This window comes from Artibeus jamaicensis, unplaced genomic scaffold (assembly GCF_021234435.1).
Source record: "Artibeus jamaicensis isolate MK-2021 breed Jamaican fruit bat unplaced genomic scaffold, CSHL_Jam_final contig_490, whole genome shotgun sequence".
NCBI classification, from domain to species: Eukaryota; Metazoa; Chordata; class Mammalia; order Chiroptera; family Phyllostomidae; genus Artibeus; species Artibeus jamaicensis.
Window position 1 is genome coordinate 9597538 of NW_026521861.1, and position 22477 is coordinate 9620014.

Consider the following 22477-nt stretch of genomic DNA (forward strand, 5'->3'; position numbering starts at 1 on the left):
ACACGACACATCATTCAAACTGCTCGCCACATTCAGAGCAGCGGCCCAGAAGGTAACCTGGATGCAGGGAGTTGCGAGGGATTAAAAAGAACCGTGAATGCATTCGGGGTTCAGGGAGTCTATTACAGGAACCATTAAATAAAACAACATGGAACCCCATTCTCTGTGCAAAGGGGGAAATACTCGTAGCAGAATGGATGGGCTCATTCATCTTTGTTTGCTGGAGACTGCCAAAAAATTTTTAAATACATAAATGAACAAAAATTTGTATTTGAAAGCCAAGCCTTGACTACACCCTTTACTCAATGGCTAGGAAAGAAATTAAGCAATAAATAGAGAATGGGACACTACGTATTCAGAAGCTGCCAGGCTCACAGAGGTCAGGGCTTTAGAACAGGCCTTCCAGCAACTGCCTGCAGGTGTTCTGTCTGCTTGGAGTGGCCTCTTCCTATTGGATTTCGGTGATCGCTCACACCTGAGGCAGAACTCTACCCCCTGAAAACATTCCTGAGATGCCTTCTAATAGGAGCTCCTCTCTCCTTGCAGTTTGAGCAGCTGATTAGGAAAATAAGCACTAAAGACCAGGGACCAGCCACCTTTCTGTTAAAAAGCAGAGCAGGGTCGGACCTGTGAGTAGCCCCATGCTTTCTACTCCGGTTTTCCCCCAGAACAAAACTGCAAATTCACAAGCTAATGAGCCAGAATTATTTGGCAGTGAGGGCAGTCTTACTGGCAGCCCTGGCAATGAACTTACTATGTCCAGCCCATCATTTGCTCCAGGCCAGCTAGATGGCACCCCCTACTGGGAGCCTGACTCAATACCAAGGAACTACACCCCCAAAATGGTGTACGTAATGCACCCCACAAACTTTCCTGGGAACAGGTCCCCAAACATCTTTAAAGAAAACTACTCACCTCAGAAGATCTCTGGGACTTCAGCGTCTTCTTCAGTAAATTCAGGAAGTGGAAAAGTGAAGCCTCCTTTGCCTTTCAACCAGAAAGTTGTTTGCTCTCCTTGGCCCTGTGGGAGGCTGAAGAGACAGCCGGTGAAGAAGCTGTCTCCGGGGCGGAGAAGCCGCCAGTGAAGTTGCCTCTGAGCAGACAACCCAGCTCGTGGCTGGCTTACTGGCAACGCTGTGCGTAGCCCCACCTGCAGCTAGCCAGGGGCTGCTTCAACGCGGGAAAGGCCTTATTATATAGGAAATCTTGCTGATTCCCTCGGGATTGCTGATAAATCTAGACTGGTGGTCAGTGATGGCCAATGCATGGCTGGGGGGGGGGGGCGGGAAGGGCCAGTGGAGACTAACGTTTGTTGCAAAGAACATCTTTAAATCATGATAATAAATTGTTTGGAGGTTGCACCATGAGCAGGACGCCAGGTGAAGCACCTCACGCTCATGTTCGCATTTCAGCCTTGCAGCCCCCCTTGGAGGGCAGTGTTATCGCCACCCGCTATTTTGCAGATGCTGAAACCAGCCCCCTGTCTGACAGCTAGTAAGGAGCAGGACAGGTCTACTCTGCTGCTGTTGAGAAAAACCTCCCTCTTCTCCAAAGTCAGTTAATCAGATACAGCTACCAGGGCTGGACCCAGCAAACAAAGGAGTTAATGGCACCTTCGTCCCTTTTACTTGGACCCCCACAGCCACCCAAGCACCCAGTGTCATAGCAACCACCCACCACTACCACTGCAAACAGTTCCAAGATTTTCTTGAGAATATCTCAAGAGGAGAACCCCTTCCCCACCCAGAAAGAGCAATGTTTATCAGAAAGATGAGACTATGTCACAATACATTTTCGTGAATGCCAGCAAAGAGGAGAAGGCAGAGGGAAGGGGAAGAGATATTCAAATGTACAGAGATGAGGGCCTATGACCCCCAGACCAGTGGGTTTTTATCCCACTACCTGGGTGCTCTAGACTCGGGAGAAAGGATGGAAGGGATTATGGGCACTATAATTCCTGGGCTTGAATTTGCTGTTGCCCTGACTGGACCAGACCGGACTGGGGTACGGAAGCGGAAATCAGGGGGCCATCCTGGCCAAGGGAAAGGAGGCATCTCACAGGGGTTGGTCTGGGTGGGGAGAAAAGCTGTTTCCTCCCGCAGCTTCCACGTTTGGCCATTTGAGGGGATGACACAGTCTGTCTCCTTTGCAGGGAGAAGGCCTGGCTGTCTCATGAACCTCCACTTAGACCGTGAGGGTCTGCCCGCACCACAGCACAGAGACTTGCACACCAGTCTGGCTCCTCAGCGTCTCCAGGTGAGACCCAATGGAGCAGGCAGGCGTAGGCGCCGGCCTTACCTTGACTGCAGTGGTGCCTCTCTTTTGCAGGTTGTACCCGCCCACGGCCAGCAGCCCATCTGTGGTGCTCTGAGTGACGTGAATCCAGAGAGCTGCCAGAAACCTGTACCGTCTTGTTATTGCCCTGGCCATGACCTCAGCACCGTGTCAGAGGGGCTGGGCAGCCGCTGAGCAGAGCGCTGCGAGGCTCAAGTTCCCCCATGCCAGCCGGCCAGCCACAGACAACCCCTCTGAGGTCCGGGACTCTTGAAGGGCCAGGCCCCCAACCCCGGGGGCAGGGCTCAGACACTGCTGGGTGCAGCTCACCCTTTCATACGTTCAGTGTAGGAGCAGAAGACAGAACTGACTTCGTATGCAAGTGGGTCCTCCCCAGGGCTGGCCTCCCATTTCCCAAACTTATCTGTAAAGTCTTTCCTTGTAAGCTCAAAGAGAGGTTTTATCAATGCAATGGAATTACTGTAAAATAAGAAAATTTCTGCCCCCTGCTGTTCCTGGCCATAGGTCTCTTCAGTATCACCCAAACTATGTGTTTCAGAGACGGGCAAATGACCACCCGCAGGCCAAGTCCAACCCGCCACCTGTGTTTACAAATAAAGTTGTGCTGGCTCATGGCCACACCCATATTTACATATTCTAAATGGCTGCTTTCTCACGCAGCGGAAGTTAAGCACTTACAACGGAGACTCTGGCCAGTAAATCCTGAAATATTTATGGTCTGGCCCTATACAGGAAAAGTCTGCTCTTCATTTAAAGACACGCCTGACAGGTTAGGACGCATGGTGTGGGAAGGAGGCAGTGTGTCTGCATGGCCCATAGAGAGGACAGCGCAAATGCCCCGTCGTCTCCAAAGCCTGTGGTCAGCGTCACCTGAAGTGGCTAACGATCTTACCCTGGAAATGAACACCAGCAGGCGGAATGCAAATGGGTCTTCTAAAAATACCGAAAGATAAGGGACTGGAGCGACAGCGATACCGCGTCTGCAGAGGGCTGTAAGCGATACCCACGCAAACTGCCGCTCTCCATCCGGATGCCACGTTCACGGTGTCTCCAAACAGGCAGTACCTGGGCATCGTGACGCCCACCACGCCAGCCACCACAGGACCTGCCAGGGGAGGGACCAACGGGCAGAGACCAGTCCTGGACCCCACGATGCACAGCGAGTGGACAATGCGGTCCAGTAAATATTTGTTAAGTGCCCTCATGGGGCCACACTTGGCAGTAGATCTCAGGGTTTACCAAGAGGCAATCTACAGAACCCACAGGCTTCTGGTGGGAAATGATGTAGTCAATCATCATGAACTGAATACATGTGTCCATCCCACATCCACGTGTTGAAGCCCAAACCCCCAATACGGTGGTGGGCGGAGGTGGGGCCTCTGGGAGGAAGTCAGGTTTAGAGGGGGTCATGGGAGTGAACCCCCAGGGTGGGATCGGTGCCCTTGTAAGCAGAGGGAGAGACACTGGAGCTTCCTCTTTCCACCATGTGAAGACACAGCCAGAGGCCGCCACCTGCAAGCTGGAAAGTGGTCCTCACCAGACCCAGAACATGCTGGAATCCTGATCTTGGACTTCTCAGCCTCCAGAACTGTGAGAAAAGCGTCTGCTGTTTAAGCCACCCAGTCGAGGGTCTGCTGTTACAATGACGGAGCCAGCTGAGACAGAAATGAATGACAGTTTTATTCCTGCACCAGAAATGTAAGCAAAGCGGCGGTGGCCACGCAAACACGGGTTCAATTCATTCTGACTGGGGTCAGGTCTAATCTTGATTAGGCCATAGAGGATGGGTGGGAGCGGATCTGGCTACATAATTTGCAGGACTCAGTCGAAAATGAAAATAAGGGACCCCCTCACTCAAAAATTATTAAGAATTTCAAGAGAGTGACAGAAGATCATTAAACCAAGTGCAAGTCACTTCTTCCCAAGCCTCGTGCCCATGAGTTTGACAAAAACGGACCAGGCCAGAGGGCACTGGATGCAGAGGCACAGAGGAAAATCAGCCCAGCAGAGCTCTCCTGGTGTGGGTCTCCTCCTCGTCTCTGGTTCCCCTGGGAGCCTTTGTGTGTCCTGGTTGTTACCAAGCAATGTCGATAACTGGAAATAAACCTGGACCGTAAGGTTATCGGCTGTCCACCTGTGTGGAGGCCAGTCCGGAGCTTGAGCTTCTCCTGAGGCATGTGTCCAACCTGGAAGTGGATGGTGGCGCTAAGGAAGTGCAAGGACATTGGAGCGATCTCGTCCACATTCCATTGCGGATGGGAAGTCCACTAGCCACCATGTACGCATCTCCAGTGGTTTCAACCTAAAAATAAAGCAACAATGTGGCTTGCACTCTCCATGAGGGTGGGGTCAGGGTCCGAGATGGAGGTCCCTCATTGCTGACTCTTGCTTTGAGGCCTCAGACTCTGAAGGGTCATACTTCCTACTCTCCACTGCACCCAAGTCCCAGCATTTTCTCAAGTTTGTTCTTGTCCTGGTTCTTCCACAAACCCTTCCTGCCCCAAGCCCTCCTCCCCACAGTCACGGCTTCCTCCTCTGAAATCTGACACTGCTGGTGACCCTATTTGGCCAACCCAAGTTCAAAACCAGTTACATGGGGTAGATCTTGAAGGGTCACATGGACTCATCCAATGGAATCCATCTAACTCAACTGAAATGTCTTCACCCCACACAGGGCTCTTCTGTATATATATATATATATATATATATATATATATATATATATATATATACACACACACACACACACATATACATATATATGTACAAATTGTACAAAATACAAACATTTTTACATATACAAATACAAATATGTATAATGTATGCATCTGCCTAATCTACAGCTTTCAGTTTCCTAATAAAATCAGCTTCCAGTTTCCCTCATTTACAACACAGAACACATGACATGTCAAAGCCTAACATTCCACCCAGCCCTTTCCAGATCCATTTACATTTTAGCAGAATCCAAAGATGATGTGGTAAAGGTGGCATTTCAGGCTTTAGCAGGTGGCCTGACCCCCTCTGTCCCCTGGTTACCATGAAATTAGAGAGTCAAGGGGTGCACAAGCCGAACTGCTCCTAGGCTACCTCTCCCCGACACAAGCACATCTTTAGGGTACAAACTGACTTCAGATTCTCTCACGCAGAGCAGAACTGAGCGGATAGCACTACGAGAAAACCCCAGAGGAGGCCTCCTGAGCCAGACAGGTGCTGTCGGGTGTGCGCGATCTGCTCTTTGCGGTTACCCATACCACCCTTCCCTTCTTCCTGCACAGAGGCAACATCTCCGAGGAACCCTGGGGGACAATCACTGAGGACGGGTCACTGAGGAACATGACAACACTGTCCCCCAAATCTCCCTGGCCCCAGGGCCACATCAGAGCACTAGGGTCATGGTCAGACTGGAGCTCTGTGGCAGCCCGCCAGGCAAGTGTGAACATGGGCCATGATCTGGCCTTGTCCGAAAAGTCAGAAACACAAGTGGCCATCATCAGCTCTGCCTGAATGAAGGCACTTGATTGGTTTTACTCCAGGTGGCCTGTTCCTACCTCCCCAGAGTAGAACCGGGCAGGGGGCTAGTGCCTCGCCTTTAGCTACAAGTCTGACAGTCAAAACGTGGGAAGCTATTTTCCTTTGAATTGCTAAGGATTGCAGCAACAGCAGTGAGGCTCACACAGGGTCCAAAGACAACCTCTAAAGAAGCGTGAACCTCCAAATCTCTCTGAATCTGCAGGCAATATACGCAGGAGGGAAACAGAGGGACCAGCCCAGTAGAAGGTCAATGCCTCTTTTAGAAACAAGTTTACCACGAGAGGAAATAATGGAAGGAAACAGAGGGAACAACTGAGGCTTCTTGACAAGGACACACATCTGTGATTAATCAAGCCCTTTTCCAAGAAAACAAACAGGAATAAAATAGTGAGTTTCTGCCTTGAAAACAGACAGACTGCCAGCCCGAAGTGGAGCCCTGCTCCTGGCCGGTGTCTCGGGCCAGGTTCATCCTCCCTCTGGCCCAGGAGCTGGACAGCTCACCTTATACACATTGTGATTTTTAATGATGTGATCGAATAAACTCTAGAGGTTGTTGAAGAGCTTTACAACTTTCAGGGGGGAGGGGGGAGCAGAGCTGAGAGCACAGTTTTGTGAACCCTACAATGTCAGAGAACAAGACAGTCACAGACTGAAAATGTTCAGGTTCCACGGCTCTTCCAGCTTTCAGCTGCGCTCCAGTGAAGCGGAAACCAGAGAAAAAGATCATTATTTAACAGTGTCACCTTCTCAGATCTGACAGACCCCCACAAAGTCACCCTGGTAGATTCTTTTGCTTCAGGGGGTTAGGTTTTTGATGAACGAAATCCACCATCTAAAGAGATTCTTTTGACACCTGTTTTCTCACCTGCATTTTGCCAAAGTAGATTTTGGAGTAGGGTAGGGGTGGAACAGGTCACATAAATGCCTTTACCAAAACATTTTTCTCCCTGAGGGTACTTGATTTTTCCCCTGTGGTTACAGAGTTTGATTATAAAGACTCGGTCTGCAGATGTGGAAGCAAATGCAAGCATTCAGAAATCCATAAATCAGTATTTGTACTTCAATCAACCAAGCTCACATTGATGCATTCCAGTCCTCGACCCCATTCCTTTGCTGAAGACATGTAGGAAGGTGCAAGAATTTTAACAGCATTGCTTCTTCCACAGGTGAAAATAGAGTCAATAGAAAGCAAGTTTTGAATCTAAAGTCATGGGTATATGTTGTATTGCGCCAAGGTTTGGGATGTACAAACTGAAATACCAGGAAGGCAGCAATTGACCAGATGTGTGGAACTAGATCGCCATCTAGTGGTTGCTCTCCTGTTGGTGCACCCACCATCTACCACGTGAAAAAAACCTACTCTGATCGCCCCAAGTCAAGCCTCCCTTCCATCACCATTTATCCTCCCTTTGCCCTCTACCCTGGGGTTGTGAACATACAACACAATATAAAGATGACTATTAAAAAACCATCTCCCAAAACCCTCATTCTTAACCGGGACACTCAGTGCACAGATTTTGTGGTCATTTGACATATGAATGAATGAGCCAAAAGTAAAATATTTCATGTTGGGAGTTTGTGAGTAGCATATATTTTATAGACTGAGAGCATGAAGACTGAGCAAAGCAGCTCAAGTACATAAATAACCCCCTAAATGCAAATTAAAAGAAATAAAAGTTACGGAAAAATTGAAAATTACAAAATAAGAGACCTATACTACATCATTCCTATGCGCTCCAGGGCCAACGTCTCCATCTCCCCCAACAGGGTGTACTGAATTGCATGCACAGGGCCTGACCCATTTTAAAAGGCCCTGATGGACTCCTGGAAAAAAGAACAAAGAAAGTATTCTCTCCATTTGGAACCTCTTAGGAGGTGATGCTGTTGCTTCCTGGGTCCCTTTTGGCAAAGCCCCGGTTCTCCGGAATACCTGGGCAGGATTGTGGACAGGAGCTTATCCACGTTCCCCTTCTCTGCCATCAGCTGGTTGGTCCTCTCTTCCACCACCTCCTCCAGGTGATTGGTATACACTTGCAGGTTGTTCACCATGCTGTCTAGCATGCCCACGTGGCTTTAAAAGAACCCAGACATTAATGGCTTTTTCCAAGAACCTTAGGACCACAGTGGAGCACTGCTTCCAACCACACATTCCAAGAAAACGACTCGCCCATAAGGTTTCCTCTTCCAGGGTCGTCCGAGGACAGCAGTGGAGGGAGACTGGCAATGGGGCCACATGGCAGGATGGAGCCTGCACTTCACCAGCTCCGTGACCTTGACCTGTGCCCTTTATTCCTCTGAATCTCAGTTTCTTCATCTGGGGTGAGGACAATGATAACATCCTGCTGGGTTGTTCGAAGGATGTGGGGAGATCTTGGCCGCGAAGCCCCCAGGGCCGTCTGGAACCCAGCCAGCAGTGGCCTGTGCCGGCCTCCCCCGATTCCCATCCTGCTGCACACCACTATCACGGCCCATTGAAAATGCAGACTTTAGGACAGGTGATTATTTTCTTTTCAGATGACAGACATAAGGGACACTTCTAGATCCTATAGACTCTTATTTCAGAAGGGTCTTCAGAGAAATTTAAATTCCTCATCTCTCAGATGAGGAGGCTGAGGCTCGCATGGGAAATACACTCACCTTGACACTGGGGACTACATTTTCTGGGTGACATGTCTAGACATACCAACTGACCTAGCACACACCATTTAAACATATTCTGAGGTGGGGAATGCAGAACACGGGGCTGTTGTGTTGCGAGTGCGAAATCGGGAGTAGACAGACGCCTGGCTCCCAGCACAGGGCCTCCTCCACCGACTCAAGCTACTTGCAGCATGGCTGTGCCTTCATTTGGTCAGTGTGGCCAAAGATGATACAATCGTCCTGGTCTGAAGCAAGTTACTACTGAGAAAATGGAGAGGCATGAAAACTGTAACTCAGTCCCCTGCTTTAAGGTTGGCATATATCTGTTATCGCGTACTTCAATCCCGATGGTCTTGTCCTGACCCTGCGGATGCTGGTTTGAAAAAGATTCTGAGGCTGGGTCACAGGTCTCCCCAGGAAAGAAGCCTTGGTGCGTTAGCGATGTCTGCAGTGGACGAAGGAGGGCAACGGAAGTGTGACCCATTTTTGAAACACTTGTGAAAAGAGGCAGAATTTATCAGTCCACTTTCACCAGCATGTAGCACAGTGCTTCGCATGTGGTAGGGACTGAGCCAGTATATGAGGAAGGAGGGAGGGAGGGAGTCAGGACCACCCACAGCCATATAGTATCAAAAGTCTAATGGATAAATAGTTTGGAGAAAACATCTACTGCACATCTAACTCACACTTCAGGGCTGGCTTCTCGTAGAATTTTTTTTAATATATTTTATTGATTATGCTGTTACAGTTGTTCTATTTCCCCTTCATTCCCCTCCACCCTGCACACCCCTCCCCCACCATTACCCCCCCTTTAGTTTATGACCACGTGTCTCAAGTTCTTTAGATTCTATATTTCCCCTACTATTCTTGCCCTCCCCCCCATCTATTTTCTACCTACTGTCTATGCTACTTATTTTCTGTGCCTTCTCCCCCCTTCTCCTTCTCCCACTCCCCTGTTGCTAACCCTCCATGTGATCTTCATTTCCATGGCTCCTCTCCTGATCTAGCTGTCCTCTTAGTTTGCTTTTGTTTTAGGTGTGGTTGTTAATAACTGTGAGTTTGCTGTCCTTTCACTGTTCATATTTCAGTGGACCTGGCTGGCATAGCTCAGTGGATTGAGCAAGGGCCTGCGAACCAAGGGGTTGCTGGTTCAATCCCAGTCAGTACCTATACCTGGGTTGCAGGCCAGGTCCCCAGTAGGGGCTGCATGAGAGGCAACCACACACTGATGTTTCTCTCCCTCTCTTCCTCCCTCCCTTCACCTCTCTAAAAATAAATAAATATTTTTTAAAAATTGGACTCCCTGGTGGTCTAGTGACTAGGATTCGTAGCATTTTCTTTTCTTTTCTTTTTTTTAAGATTTTATTTATTTATTTTTAGAGGGGAAGGGAAGGAGATAAGGAGAGAAATATCAATGTATGGTTGCCTCTCGTGCGTCCTCTGCTGGGAACTGGCCTGCAACCCAGGCATGTTCCCTGACTGGGAATCAAACCGCCATACTCTGGTTCGCAGGCCCACGCTCAATCCACTGGGCTACACCAGCCAGGGCCTCATAGCATTTTCTTGATGGAACAGAGTGGAGGCCTCTTCTCTGGAGACTCACCCCAGTGCGCCCTCCCCAGGGCCACGACCTTTTCATTGCCCTTCTCCTCCGACAGGAAAAGTCGAGGCAGGACTGAGCCTGTGGGGTCTCTGATTCGATGGATGAGTTCTGAAATTGGTGTTGGGTTGAGACAGGCCAGTGTCGGGACTTTGTGCCATTCGCCGCGCTTCACTTGAAACAGATGTGCTCCCAAATTTGTAAACCGAGTCTCCAAGTAGAGTGAACAGATCAGAATTTCAGAGAAATCTGAATATTTTATAGTATCCTGAATCCTCCTGAAAAAATGAGGTATCTAAATGAAAATCATATAAGTAACCCCCTATTAATTTGGTTTTAGATTTATTTCTAATAAAACTTTTCTTAAGGTGAAACATTTCTCTGTATAATTTCAGAAGTGTATAAGCATTTCATATTAGAAATCCCCAAAGTGTGCTTTATACAGGTTGCTCCATAAATGTTACATAAAAGATATTTTAACAAATAAATGTTACCTATATGTCCTGACTATGTCCAACTTTGTAAACATACCTTCCTTCACTTTCTCACTGACTTCTACCAAAATTTATTAAATATTCTACTTAACCAGGTTTTGTAAAGGAAACATTTTGAGAACAATGTACACGTTTTGGTGTGAAAATACTGTTAGGCTCAACAATATAGATGCATCTTGAATGTGTATTATTAAGTATAAGAAGCTAGTCTATAAAGGCTAGATTCTGTACAATTCTGTTTATGTGATCTTCTGGGAAAGACAAGGTTATAGAGACAGAAAACAGATCAGAGGCGGCCAGGAGTCTGGGGAGGGGAGAGGGTTGAATCAGTGAAGAAGGACCAGAATTGTTTTTAGGGTGGTGAAACTATCCTGTATAGTACTGCAATGTTCGATACATAACACTACCTATTTGCCAAAACCCACAGAACTGTAGAGCATAAAGACGGAACCTTAAAGATTGTTAATTTAAAAAGAATCTGTCAGCTGGGAGACTGGATGGCCCAAGGCAGAATGCAGACTCCAGACACAGCGATCTTACTGCATTACCCATGGATGGCAGAACCTCACTGAAGGGGGCGCAGGTGGGGGAACCGCTGACTTAGGAAACTTCTGAAATGACTGGAGACGGTAAGACTGAAGATGAAAGGAACTGTTCACAATGACTGCACTCCTGTTGGTGAGAAGGCTGCTCCCGGGGTACAGATCAATAAGTCTGAAAGTGTCGTTCACATGTACGGGGTTGAATAAGTAAGTAAATGGATGGGGGGAGCCAGGGTCTCACTGTTGCAAAGGAAGGTTGTGGGTAAGCGATGGGGGAGACCAGAATAAATGAATCGCGTGGTAACGACATTGGAGATGTCAGTATGAGCTCGAGTTTAGCTTAATATGAATACAGCTGGGTAGATGTCGGTGTACTCCCACGTGTACACACAATTTAGTATACACATACATCAGAAACACCTGGCAGGTGGCTTGTTAAAACGCAGACTCCAGACCCACCTCCCCAGTTTCCACAAGTTCTGGATCAGGACCTGAAAATTCGCATTTCTAACCAGTTCCCAGGTGATGCGGCTGCTGCAGGTCCAGGGACCGCACTAGACCAGTGCTTCGCCAACTGCAGCTCTTCAGCACCAGCTGGGAACTGGCAAAAAACGCAAACACTCAGCTTCCACCCCAGACCTATTGACGCAGAAACCCTGAGTGTGGGACCCAGAGTTCTGTTTTAACAAACCAGGCAACATGGATGCCCAGCAGCGTCCAAGAGCGTCTGGCCTAGTGTGCGCAGACCAGGTCTAGTGTCCGGTCTCAGTATTTACTCAGCCCCAGGCACACAGGATTATCTGTAAGGAAGTATGAGACGTTAATAGCAGGAGCCTGCTGGTCCATAAAGTAGGCACACACTGTACTTTTCCTCCTCCCAGTCCTGTGTATACACTCGCCCATGTGGCCAGCTCTCATTTAACTTTGCGAGCAGAGAACTGCCCTGAGGGGGAAGTATCCTGCATGTCCTCAACCTTCTTACCCCCCCTCTGCCCTGCCTCCCGGCTGGTGGTGGCTGGCTCAGTGGCAGCACCGCTGAGCTGCTGGGGTAGGCGGGCTCCCCTAGGCTCAGCCTGGGAAGATCTGTTGTAGCTGCTTGTTTCACAAGTCACAGGCACCTGGATCCCGGATTAACCTTTCTGGATTACTCTCACCTCCGCTTCATTTAGGCATACATTAGGAACTGGAATCTACTTCCAAAGCAACTACCTACATTCAGAAAGCCTCCTGACTTGAAAAAGGCTCCCTGGTCTAAAGACAAGACTTGAGTTAGGCCATTGGGGATGGACTGGAAATGGTGGGCAAGGAGGAAAAAAGGAAAAAAAATATCAAGAAAGGAAGCTGGGCTGGGTGTCCACAGAAACTCGCAAGCGCATGCACACCTCTATTGTCTCCCCAAGATCACGTCCTCAGCCTGAGTGGCAGGGTAGCATCATTAAAACCCTGCTGCCTGGGCAGGCGTCAGAACCTCTGGGGTGGAGAGCCAGGCATCAGTAGCTCCCCCAGCTCCCTGTGTAGTTCCAACGTGCAGCCAAGGCACAAAATAACAGTTCCAGGGGGTTACATTTTTCCAGTCTTGATCAAATTTTCCTCCATTTCCTACTAATTTTACTCTTAATTTCTCTGGTGGAATGTGTTAAGAGATAACCTACCTTTGCCCCCACCCCTGACCCCGCAACAAAAAAAGCCTGAATATACCCTTTGTGTACAACTGGGCAGCATTTACAAAAAAAATAATAATAATAAGTATGTTTTAAATACATTTATTTATTCACGTTCATGGACAGAAATCTATCCTGAAAAAACATTCACATATGTCCAAGGATGCTCATAGCAGCAATTTGTAACAGCAAAAAATGGCCAACAACCAAGATGTGTATCAATCAACAATATATGGCACATCCTTGCAATGCAAAATTGTGTAGTCCTTAATAAAGAATAAGGCAAATTTGCATATGCAAATACAAGGCCAGAGACACTCAGGCAGAGGGAACACATGTGCAAAGGCTCTGGGGTGGAAGCACTACAGGCGTGTGGAGGCAGGAACTCGGCCAGTGTGACTGAAAGGAAGAGCGTGGGGTAGTGGGCTGAATGGTGGTCCCCAAAGACATCTACCTGGCCATCTTCTAAGCCCCAAAACCTGGGACTTTGACCTTATTTGAGAAAAAAAATAGGTCTTTGCAAATATAATTAAGTGTCTTGGATTGAGGAGATCATCTTGGATTATCCAGGTAGACCCTAATCCGAGGATGAGTGTCCTTACAGGGGACCGGCAACAGAGAGAGACTTCAAGGAGGAGTCAATGTGGAGATGGGGGCAGATTGGAGCCAAGTGGCCTCCAGCCCATGAAGGCAGGCAGGCAGCGACCAAAAGCTGGGAGGAGCAAGAATGGATGGACCCTTGAGCTTCTAGAGGAAGCACAACCCTGCTGAACCTTGACTTTGGACTTGTAGCCTCTGGAATTATGAGAGAATACATTTCCGTTATTTCAAGCCAGGCTGTAGGCTTATGGGAACTTACTATGGTGGCCCTAGGACACGAGCATAGGTCACCCAGGCTGGCTTAGTGGCCTCTGGTGGTCATGTAGGCCATTGTAAGGACCTAGTTTTCATTCTCCAAATGGGAAGCCAGGGGAGGATACTGTGCAGAGAACCAGCACAATCTTACACATTTTCTAACAGGATCTGGCTGCTGTTACAGAATAAGTTACATAATTCTGAGTTCCTTGGTTTCTTAAAATCAAATTGCAATTGATTTCTAATTCTTTTTAAAAAGGAATTAAAAATAAGAGTGCAATAAATTATAAATGAATGCACATTTAATAAAACAATCAATAAAACGAGCCTTTACAAACCAACCCTGATGACCAAAACCGGCCCAGGACACGCTCCCCACCTTACTGTCCGGTGTCTCGTCGCGATCATGGAAAGGCCCATGGTCATGCTGGTGCATCAGCTCCCTCATCAGAACAGCAAAGCTGTGCATCTCCCTTGGAGGTGCCCGACCGGGCGCCTCTGGGAGCCACAACAGCGCTGGGGCTGTCCAATAGACCTCTGCAAAGCAAAGAGACCATGGCCTGCAGGGAGAAAGCTTCCGGGCAGAATGGGAAAGCCACTGTTTCTATCTCAGGGAAGCTCGAGAGAAACAAAAGCATCCAGCCCCTGAGACGTCAGCCCCCATGGAGCCTGACTTCAAAGGCAAGGAGGGGTCCAAGGATGTGACTACAGAGAAAATAACCATGAAGGACAGGCACCAACAGGCTAACAGTGGGCAACTCATGGCTATGCAGTGACAGGTGTTTTTTCTTGTTCCTTTCCGCTTCTGAATTGCCTACACGACATAAAATGAATCAGTTTAAAGTGAACAATTTAGCGGCATTTGGCCCATGCACAATGCTGTGTGACCACCACCTCCGTCCAGTTCCGAAACGCCTGCGTCCCCCACAGTAAAACCCCGTACCCATGAGTCAGCTTCCCCTTCTTCTCTATCCCCAGCCCCTGAAAACCACCAGTCCACATTTTCTCTCCAGATTTACCTATTCTGGATATTTTATACACATTCCTTTATTTGCAGTAATGTGTACAGGTTTATGTTATTATAGGTTATAATTATTAAAGCAAAATATATCGGAAGATGGAGAAGTGGGAGTGGCTTCTGGCGAGTCCTGGAATTGCCCCGTGTCTTTCTCTGGAAGACACATCCTATCCTGTTACAGAACCTCCCACACACAATCAGCGAAGCTGCTGGCCACAGGCTGCTCCAGGGAGAGCTGGTCAGCGCTGAGGGCACTGGGCTGCACAGGGCCTGGTCACAACAGAGGTGAGATTCAAGAGCACTCGGTTAACTCTGGGCACACAGGAACAGTCCCCGAGCCTCCGCTGCTCTCGTGAGAAGGACTCCAGACAGTGGGTCTCACCAGGACCACCTGGGAGCTCTTAACAGCGATATGATGCGCAGACCCCATCTTTTGACTCGGTGGAGGTGGGGTGGGACCCAGCCCGTGTATTTTTTTTAATTGCTCCTCAAGTACAGTTTTCTACCCTACGTATTTTTGAAAGCTTCTCAAGTGATGCGGGAACACAGAGAGAACAGAGAACTGCTGAACTCTCCACCCTCAGAGTGCATGGCAGATCGTCACTCCACGCTGAGAAGGTAGGAAGCTGTGATGGGGCAGAGAGGACTACAGACGAGGACCGTGACTCGTTTCCGTCACCCAGCTGAGCAGGGGTGACAACTAGTTCTGCTAACTCAGACATCACCCCAGCAACCCCTGCCACCGGTTCTCGTCGCCTTGGTGAGCAGAGCAGCCGCACGCCGCCAACTCCAGAGGAAGGTGCCCGTGAGCATCAGAAAGCAGAAGTGGGATAAGGAACCTCTTTCCCACTCTGTCCACGGCTGGTGGGTCCAGGACCCGCCTGTGGTTACTGGAGTGGGCCATTGTTTTCTCATACGTTCTGTATGTCTGGCCATCCTTGAGCTCCCACAGCCCAAACCCAGACAGCTTCACCCACATCCGACTGTCCACCAGGCAGCCGGAAGGCTTCCGGTTTCCATGGAACCTCAGTGGGCTCCTATGAAGGAACAGCAAGCCCTGGGGGGTGAAAATGAGCAAGTAAATTAGAGCAAGTGGCAACGACACCAGTGGAAGGGGAGACACGTGGAAAGGAACACAGACGCACGGACCCAGGGTAGGCAGCATAGCTACTCTGTTCATTTGTCCAAGAACCACTGACACAGCCCCTCCCTTAAGAAGTCAAGCAGGTCACAGACGCTCAAAAAGAAGAAAACATTGTCTAGTCCCTCAGTGTGGAACCATGAAGGCAAGACCATCTTAAAATAAATATAGCCTAGTGCTCAGGTTCCTGAGCTCAAATCCCAGCTCTACCACTTAGGAGAGGGCACCTTACCTTAACTCTGTCAGGTCTCCTTCTTCTCATTAAAATGGCAATGGCCATGAACCCTACCCCACAGGGTGGCTGTGGAAATTAGACGTGATAACGCACATGAGACACCAGACATGGAGTATGACACAAAGTAAATATCCACTTAAATTATAATGAAACATGTATAAATATGATAAAGAGTATGCAATTAATTGGAAATGCTTACCAAGGGAAGTGAGTCAGAAAGGCAAGGATATAACCACCAAGACCTGGAAACAGCCTAGGTGTCCCTCAGTGAATGATGGGATCATGAAGATGCGGCACGTATATCCAATGGGATCCTACTCAGCCATGAAACATGAGATATGCCATTGGCAAGAATTCAGATGGATCTTGAGAGAATCACGTTACGGGAATTAAGTCAGACAGAGAAGGACAAGCCCCAGATGCTCCCGCTCCTATGTGGGATCTAAGACAGAAAGCAATGAATGAACAAACAAACTCACAGACACCGACCACAGTATGTATGATGGTCACCAGAGGGAAGGGGGGAGATAAAGAGGGTAAAAGGGGTCGAATACACAGGGACAGAAGGAAACTAGACTCTGGGTAGTGAACCCACAATGCAATATACAGACCATGTGTTATCAAACTGTACGCCTGAAACTTAGATAATGTTATTCCACAGCGTCACCCCAATAAACTTAATTTTTTTTAGAAGGCAGTGATAGTTCTCCCTCAGCAAGGAGATGGGGGGAGGGTCTTCCCAGGAGCAGAGAGGGGTCAGAAGAAGGCCCTGCAGTTGAGGAGGGAAACAATGGCTTGGGAAGGACACAGAGAAGAGACCAATTTGGGAAATGAGAACTGTTGTGTCTGAAACGCGAGCCAAAAGGCAGGTGTTTGCACTTCTCTGGTGTTTCCAAGGGCAGACCTGGAAGTGGTGGCATGGAGGTTAAGGGAAAATGACTCACTGCATCTTGGAAGCCAACCATAACAGGCCGGGGAGATAGAAAGACTCACTGGTCATTGTTTCAGTTTTCATTTCTTTATGTTCCTCCATGGCTTGATGAGAAAGGCAGTTTCTAGGACTTAAAGTACGGACGTAATGTCACTCTACCTATCTAATCTGAATCTCTGAATCATTTATTTTCAGAATATTTTGTTTGGAAACTAGCAGAGAGCCAACAGCCTCAATATGTCACAGGTACAGGGCTGTCGCCGAGCCGATTAACCTGCATCAGCCCAGGGCGCCTGGGCCTCCTCGCATTTGCCTCAGATGAGAGGTTTCAGAGCAAGGGGAGACTATGGCACCTCTTTCTCCAGGCTTTTACCAGATCTGTTTTGTTGTTGTTTTGGGTTCCGAGTGCTAACCGTGTGCCAGGTAGCACCCTAAGTCCCTTGCATAACCCAGCCCATGTAACCCCTAGGGACTCCTGGAGGCAGGTGATACTCTCGCCAACCTCCTTTTATGGATAAGAAAAGGGAGAAATGAACTTGGCCCAGGTCACACAGCCGGCAGCAGTGGTGCTGGACTGGGAATTCTGCAGTGTGACTCCCAAGTCCAGGCCCCTGACCAACGCTCCTTTGCTGATTAAAAAAAAAGTCTGTGAAGGGTAGAGAGAGAGAAGTGATTACTTCATTTTAGCCACAAGGTTCCATGGACATCCAGGCTATAATATGAATTCGTGATGACCAAATAAGTAACCCTAAACCCTTCTTTTGAGACTGTCTGAGATGGGCACTGAAGTACTGGGAACAGGGTACCTTATACAGTGTATGACATTTAGCCTTTCCTGAGGGAGGTTAATATGCTCCTTCTTTGTTTCATAATGAGGAAACTTAGGGTTTTAAACTGCTCCCAAGGAGCGAGGGCAGAGCTGGGATGCAAACCCAGACTGGGTTGCCTGCGAAGCCCAGCTTCCTCTAAATCATTAGATTTTGCCATTTCCATTGTAGAGGAAGAGGAGGGTGGGTCAAAGTGCACCTAATTCTCCTAACACCCTTATACAAGAACAGCCAGGTTCAAGTGAATCTCAAGCCCAGCTTAGAAGAGAGGAAGTCACTCATGGGTGTGGCCACGAGGAAGCCCTGGCCCTCAATGTTCTAGCAACAAGGAATGTGTGGAGGGCTCCTGAGTGGACTACTGCACCCTGAGACAAGGTCCTTGGACCTCCTGGGCACCAGCTCAGGGACTCACCTCTTCCTCAGCAGTGATGCCAGGCTGAGTCACCGTCTCGGCAGGACCCCTCAGCCAATACTGCCTTAGAAATACAGGCTAATACAGAAAGTAATAAGGAAACTTACAGGACAGAGAACACACCAACATTGCCGTTGCCCCCACCCGGCAAATCAAGAACTTTCATTCCTCTATCATCGTGGCTTGTTTCTGTGAGATAATAAAGGTGAGTCACATTTTGGACATGCAACCCACTCAGCTGGACCTGGAAGGGCCTGGGTAGAGTTCTCTGGAACTTCTCCAGGGAGGCACCCACTGGCCAGGCCTGGGCTTGAAACCTGGGGAGACCTATGTCCCACCCAGAGTCCTCACTGACCTCACAGAGACCTCGCCGTGAATGAGGACTGCCCCTGACACCCACCGCCATCCCTTGCCACACTATTGCCAGGCCAACCCCGGGCATGGGACAGTTTACATTCCAGTTGCCACTGACCCCCCCACCCCGACATCAGGGTCATTAGTAGAGCTCATTCCACACATAAACCACTTGTTTGGGGATACTCGGAATCCTAGGCCTATAGTCCTCTCTGGGAGACAACACATCTCTCTGTTGTGGTTGTTCTTCTGGCTTGACGGAAATGCACGAGGGCATGTACATCATTGGAGAATGAACTGAACTATGAGAGGCATGTGACTTATGTGCCAGGTGTTATGCATTTGGCAATTCTACCACCTACCCGTCTGCTAGTTACATTTTGTTTTCCTGTTAGAAACTTGGGGGTGGCCCCAGGGCTCCTATCTATCTGTGCTCTCTGGCACTTGACGGGGAGGAGATGTAGCACAGCCCAGCTCTAGACCCAGACTGGCTGCGAGCCCCGCTGTGCCTCGTACCAGTTGGGCAGTTTACACCACCCAGCTAAGTCTCGTATTTGCCCTATGAAATGGAGTAAATATTAATATCAATATTGGAGTTGGTGAATTAATAATCAAGTTCACTGTGAATAGCTTAGAGCACCATCCACTTGAAATATAATGCAAGCCACAGGTATATTTTTAATTTTTTCATTAAACAGGTGGAATTATGTTTACTAATATAGTTTATTTAATCCAATATATTAAAATATTATCATTCTAACATGCAATCAACAGAAAAATACTAGATATTTTATTTTCATTTTTTTCCTAAGTCCTCCAAATCTGGTATGTACTTCACACATAGAGCGCATCTCCTTTGGAGATGCTGCCAGGGTTCAATGGTCACTTGGAACTGGTGGCTGCTATATCTGGACAGTGCAGACTTACCCCACAGGACCGGTGAAGGAATAAAATAAGAAAGTACATGTTTTTTAATACTAGTAATGGAGTTATCTGTGGAAACAGTAACAATATTGGCCCTACTAATACTGACAATATTCACTGGATACCTTTAATGAAGTGGGCATGGTTCTAACCATTCTACATGCTTTCGTCCCCAGAACAACCCTGTGAGGTAGGTGCTCCTGTTTCTGTATTTCATTCACAGGGACACTGAAGCTCAGGGTGGTTAAGGTCACCTGGTCAGTAAGTAGCAGAGCCAGGCTTCGAACCACCAAGACAACTTCTCTGTCAGCTGCCCTCCATCCTCTTAATGCATCAAGACTCCTCTTCCTTAGAAAGGGAGACCCATCTCTCACTTAAGAAGACTATTATATCTCCAAAGCTTCTTCCCCGGCTGGTTGGACTCCTTGGGGATAGAACAATGAGCCTTACTCCTCTGTGCCTTCCAAGACCAGAATCAGGTTTGACCAAAGTCAGGTGTTCGATCAATATACTTCTGTTATTTTGAAAAGTCTGCGGCATCCCAGAATCTCTCTGATACCTGGTGTGTAGGTGGTTCTGGTAGAATGGGCATCAGGGGAGAAATTGTTTTTATGATTGATCTGTGGTGGCCAGAAGCACAATCTGACCACAGAGCTCAGCCCAGTGCCTGGCTTCATGTCGAAGTCATCTTAGAGCATGGTAAAGCTCTAAGAAATTACTTGAAGTCCCCTTTCAAGGAATGCCGGTTGAGTCATTGGTCTCAAAGGGCTTTACCGTGCCTTAGCCTAGCTCACCATGACTTCCTTGAACAGTCCCATTATGTGCACGCTTCATTTCAAGAGAAAGTGATCCTTCTGAAACAAGGTTCCAAGTTGTCATTTTGGCACAGAGTAGGGGACAGACTCAGTGACCTGGAGTAGCTGATGTCACTCAGGAGATTTTCCCCTTTAATTTTCATTCTCACCCACCCCAGCATTACTCCAGAAAAACTGTTGGCTTAATGCTTCTTAATAGCCAAATGCCCAAGCTGAAAAGGCTAAGTCTATTGGGACTTTCTACCTTGGGGAGAATTCACTAGATTTCTCTTCACAACCAATATAAATTCTGTCAGCTGTTTTCAGTGGGGCAGGAGACAGATCACTGGAAGTCGAGTACTTCCCTGGGTTTCCTGGGTAGGGAAGGGGAAGTGGGTGAAGGGAAGGAGAGCGGAGCCATAGTAGGAGGGGATGCCATGTCACAGTCTATTTCAGAACTGTGCCACTGCCATTTCAATAACCATATATGTCCATTTCCTGACATGTTTTTTTTTTCTAGCTGGATTTTAAGCCATTTAAAGTTAGAAACAAGTCCTTGTCTTTCTGCAAAGGTGCCCAGAGTAAGATAAATCATTAACAGATGCTCAGTGGAGTTTACCGAAATAACAGTGTTGGCTCAGTGTCATCCAAAGAAACCCAATCACAAGAAGGTTTCTGTCTAAATTACTTCCCCTTAAGGCCTAGGAAGTCAAAGTCTCACAAGGCCATTAAGACTCAGAAACAAAGAGAAATAAAGACAAGCCTTCGGATATCAACAGGCCAACATCATCCATTCATGGAGGCTGAGGTCCACAGAGGAGACCGAAAGTCAAAGTCACTGTGAGTCACTGGCCCTAAACTCCAAAAGGACAGAGCTTCTTCTGTTTCACCTTTGCATCCCTCCCAACACCCAGGTTGGGTCTTGGCCATTAAGAGTCTACTGGCTGATGAGTGGGCTGTTGATTGACAGATGGTGGCCAGCCCTAATTGCTGTCACACTTAGGGGTTTTCTCACCAGAACCAAATCCAAGGTCACTGGATTGGTCCTCCCTGCTATTGTAAAAACAGATGCAGTGAGCCCTGGCTGGTATAGCTCAGTGGATTGAGCATGGGCCTGTGAACCACACAATTGTGGTTTGATTCCTAGTCAGGGCACATGCCTGGGTTGCAGGCTAGTTCCTAGCAGGGGACTCATGAGAGGCAACCATACATTGACATTTCTCTCCTTCTCTCCTTCCCTCCTTCCCTTCTTCTCTAAAGATAAATAAATAAAAATCTTTTAAAAAAAAAACAGATGCAGTGAGTTTAGAAAGAACAGCTGCATTTTAGCCCAGGTTGAAGAGATCAGCCTCAGGTCCACACTGACATGGCCCATCTGAATAACCTCCCACCTGTGAAATGGGCATAATAATAGATCTACCTTATATTTTGTTGTGAAAATTAAGCAAATTAATATATATAAGTACTGGAAAGTATTGGGGCAAAAGTAAATATATTTTAGCTATTACTATTATTATTATCCTCTTTTTTAACAGCCACCACAGGCCTCTTCACCCAAAGTAAAGATTCTGCCTGCTTCTTTAACTTTGCAGAGCAGAATCGCTGTGTGACAGCTTTGTGGGTACTGTGGCTCTGATTCCCCACTTTCTGGGAAAGGAACAGAGGACCTGGGAAAAAGAAGGGGTATTCAGAATCCTTTCTCCAGTTGCTTTATGATCTAGTAATTAGATTTTCTTTGAGTAAAAAGTTCTATCCTGAAATGGAAATACCACAATTTTTCCTGACTGGGCAAACCTAACCTCCCTCCCAACAATGATACAAAATACTTTACTCTCTTGATGTTTACTTGAGATCAAGGGAAGAGAAAAGACTGAAAAATCTGACTGAAGTGGTATATCTATTTTTTGAGGTGGTAGATTGTAGAAGTGGGGTCACTTTGCTTAAAGAGGAGATCTGAGAAGGACCAGAATTTGGGGGAAAATTCTGGTTTGATTTAATCCACGACACAAAACAATTCAAAAACACTATGGTATTTGTTCTTTAAAATAGTTTACATCAATCATACATTGAGTACGTCATATGCAAATGAGTTTGAATATCCAATCCACTTCTGCACCAGAAGTTCTCAAAACATCCTGGAAAACACAGTTATTGAAAATATCATCAGCGATTCAACCTGAAGCACAGTGAGCTCCATATGTTCAATGGCCTTGTTTCTAAAAC

At 47.7% G+C, this 22477-nt stretch overlaps 1 protein-coding gene across 1 annotated transcript in view; it reads right to left on the minus strand.

The window, feature by feature from the left end:
- Window positions 1–916: 916 nt before the first annotated feature.
- LOC119064010 (guanylate cyclase 2G-like) overlaps window positions 917–22477 on the minus strand; it is a 40795-nt gene continuing 19234 nt past the window's right edge. Inside the window, 15 exon segments of the mRNA XM_053668661.1 lie at window positions 917–1021; window positions 2299–2390; window positions 3303–3326; window positions 3329–3400; window positions 4430–4540; window positions 4543–4597; window positions 6328–6411; window positions 6413–6531; window positions 7758–7897; window positions 9153–9168; window positions 10016–10177; window positions 14003–14155; window positions 15528–15693; window positions 22320–22344; window positions 22346–22389. Of these exon segments, the coding sequence (XP_053524636.1) occupies window positions 917–1021; window positions 2299–2390; window positions 3303–3326; window positions 3329–3400; window positions 4430–4540; window positions 4543–4597; window positions 6328–6411; window positions 6413–6531; window positions 7758–7897; window positions 9153–9168; window positions 10016–10177; window positions 14003–14155; window positions 15528–15693; window positions 22320–22344; window positions 22346–22389 (1368 nt within the window).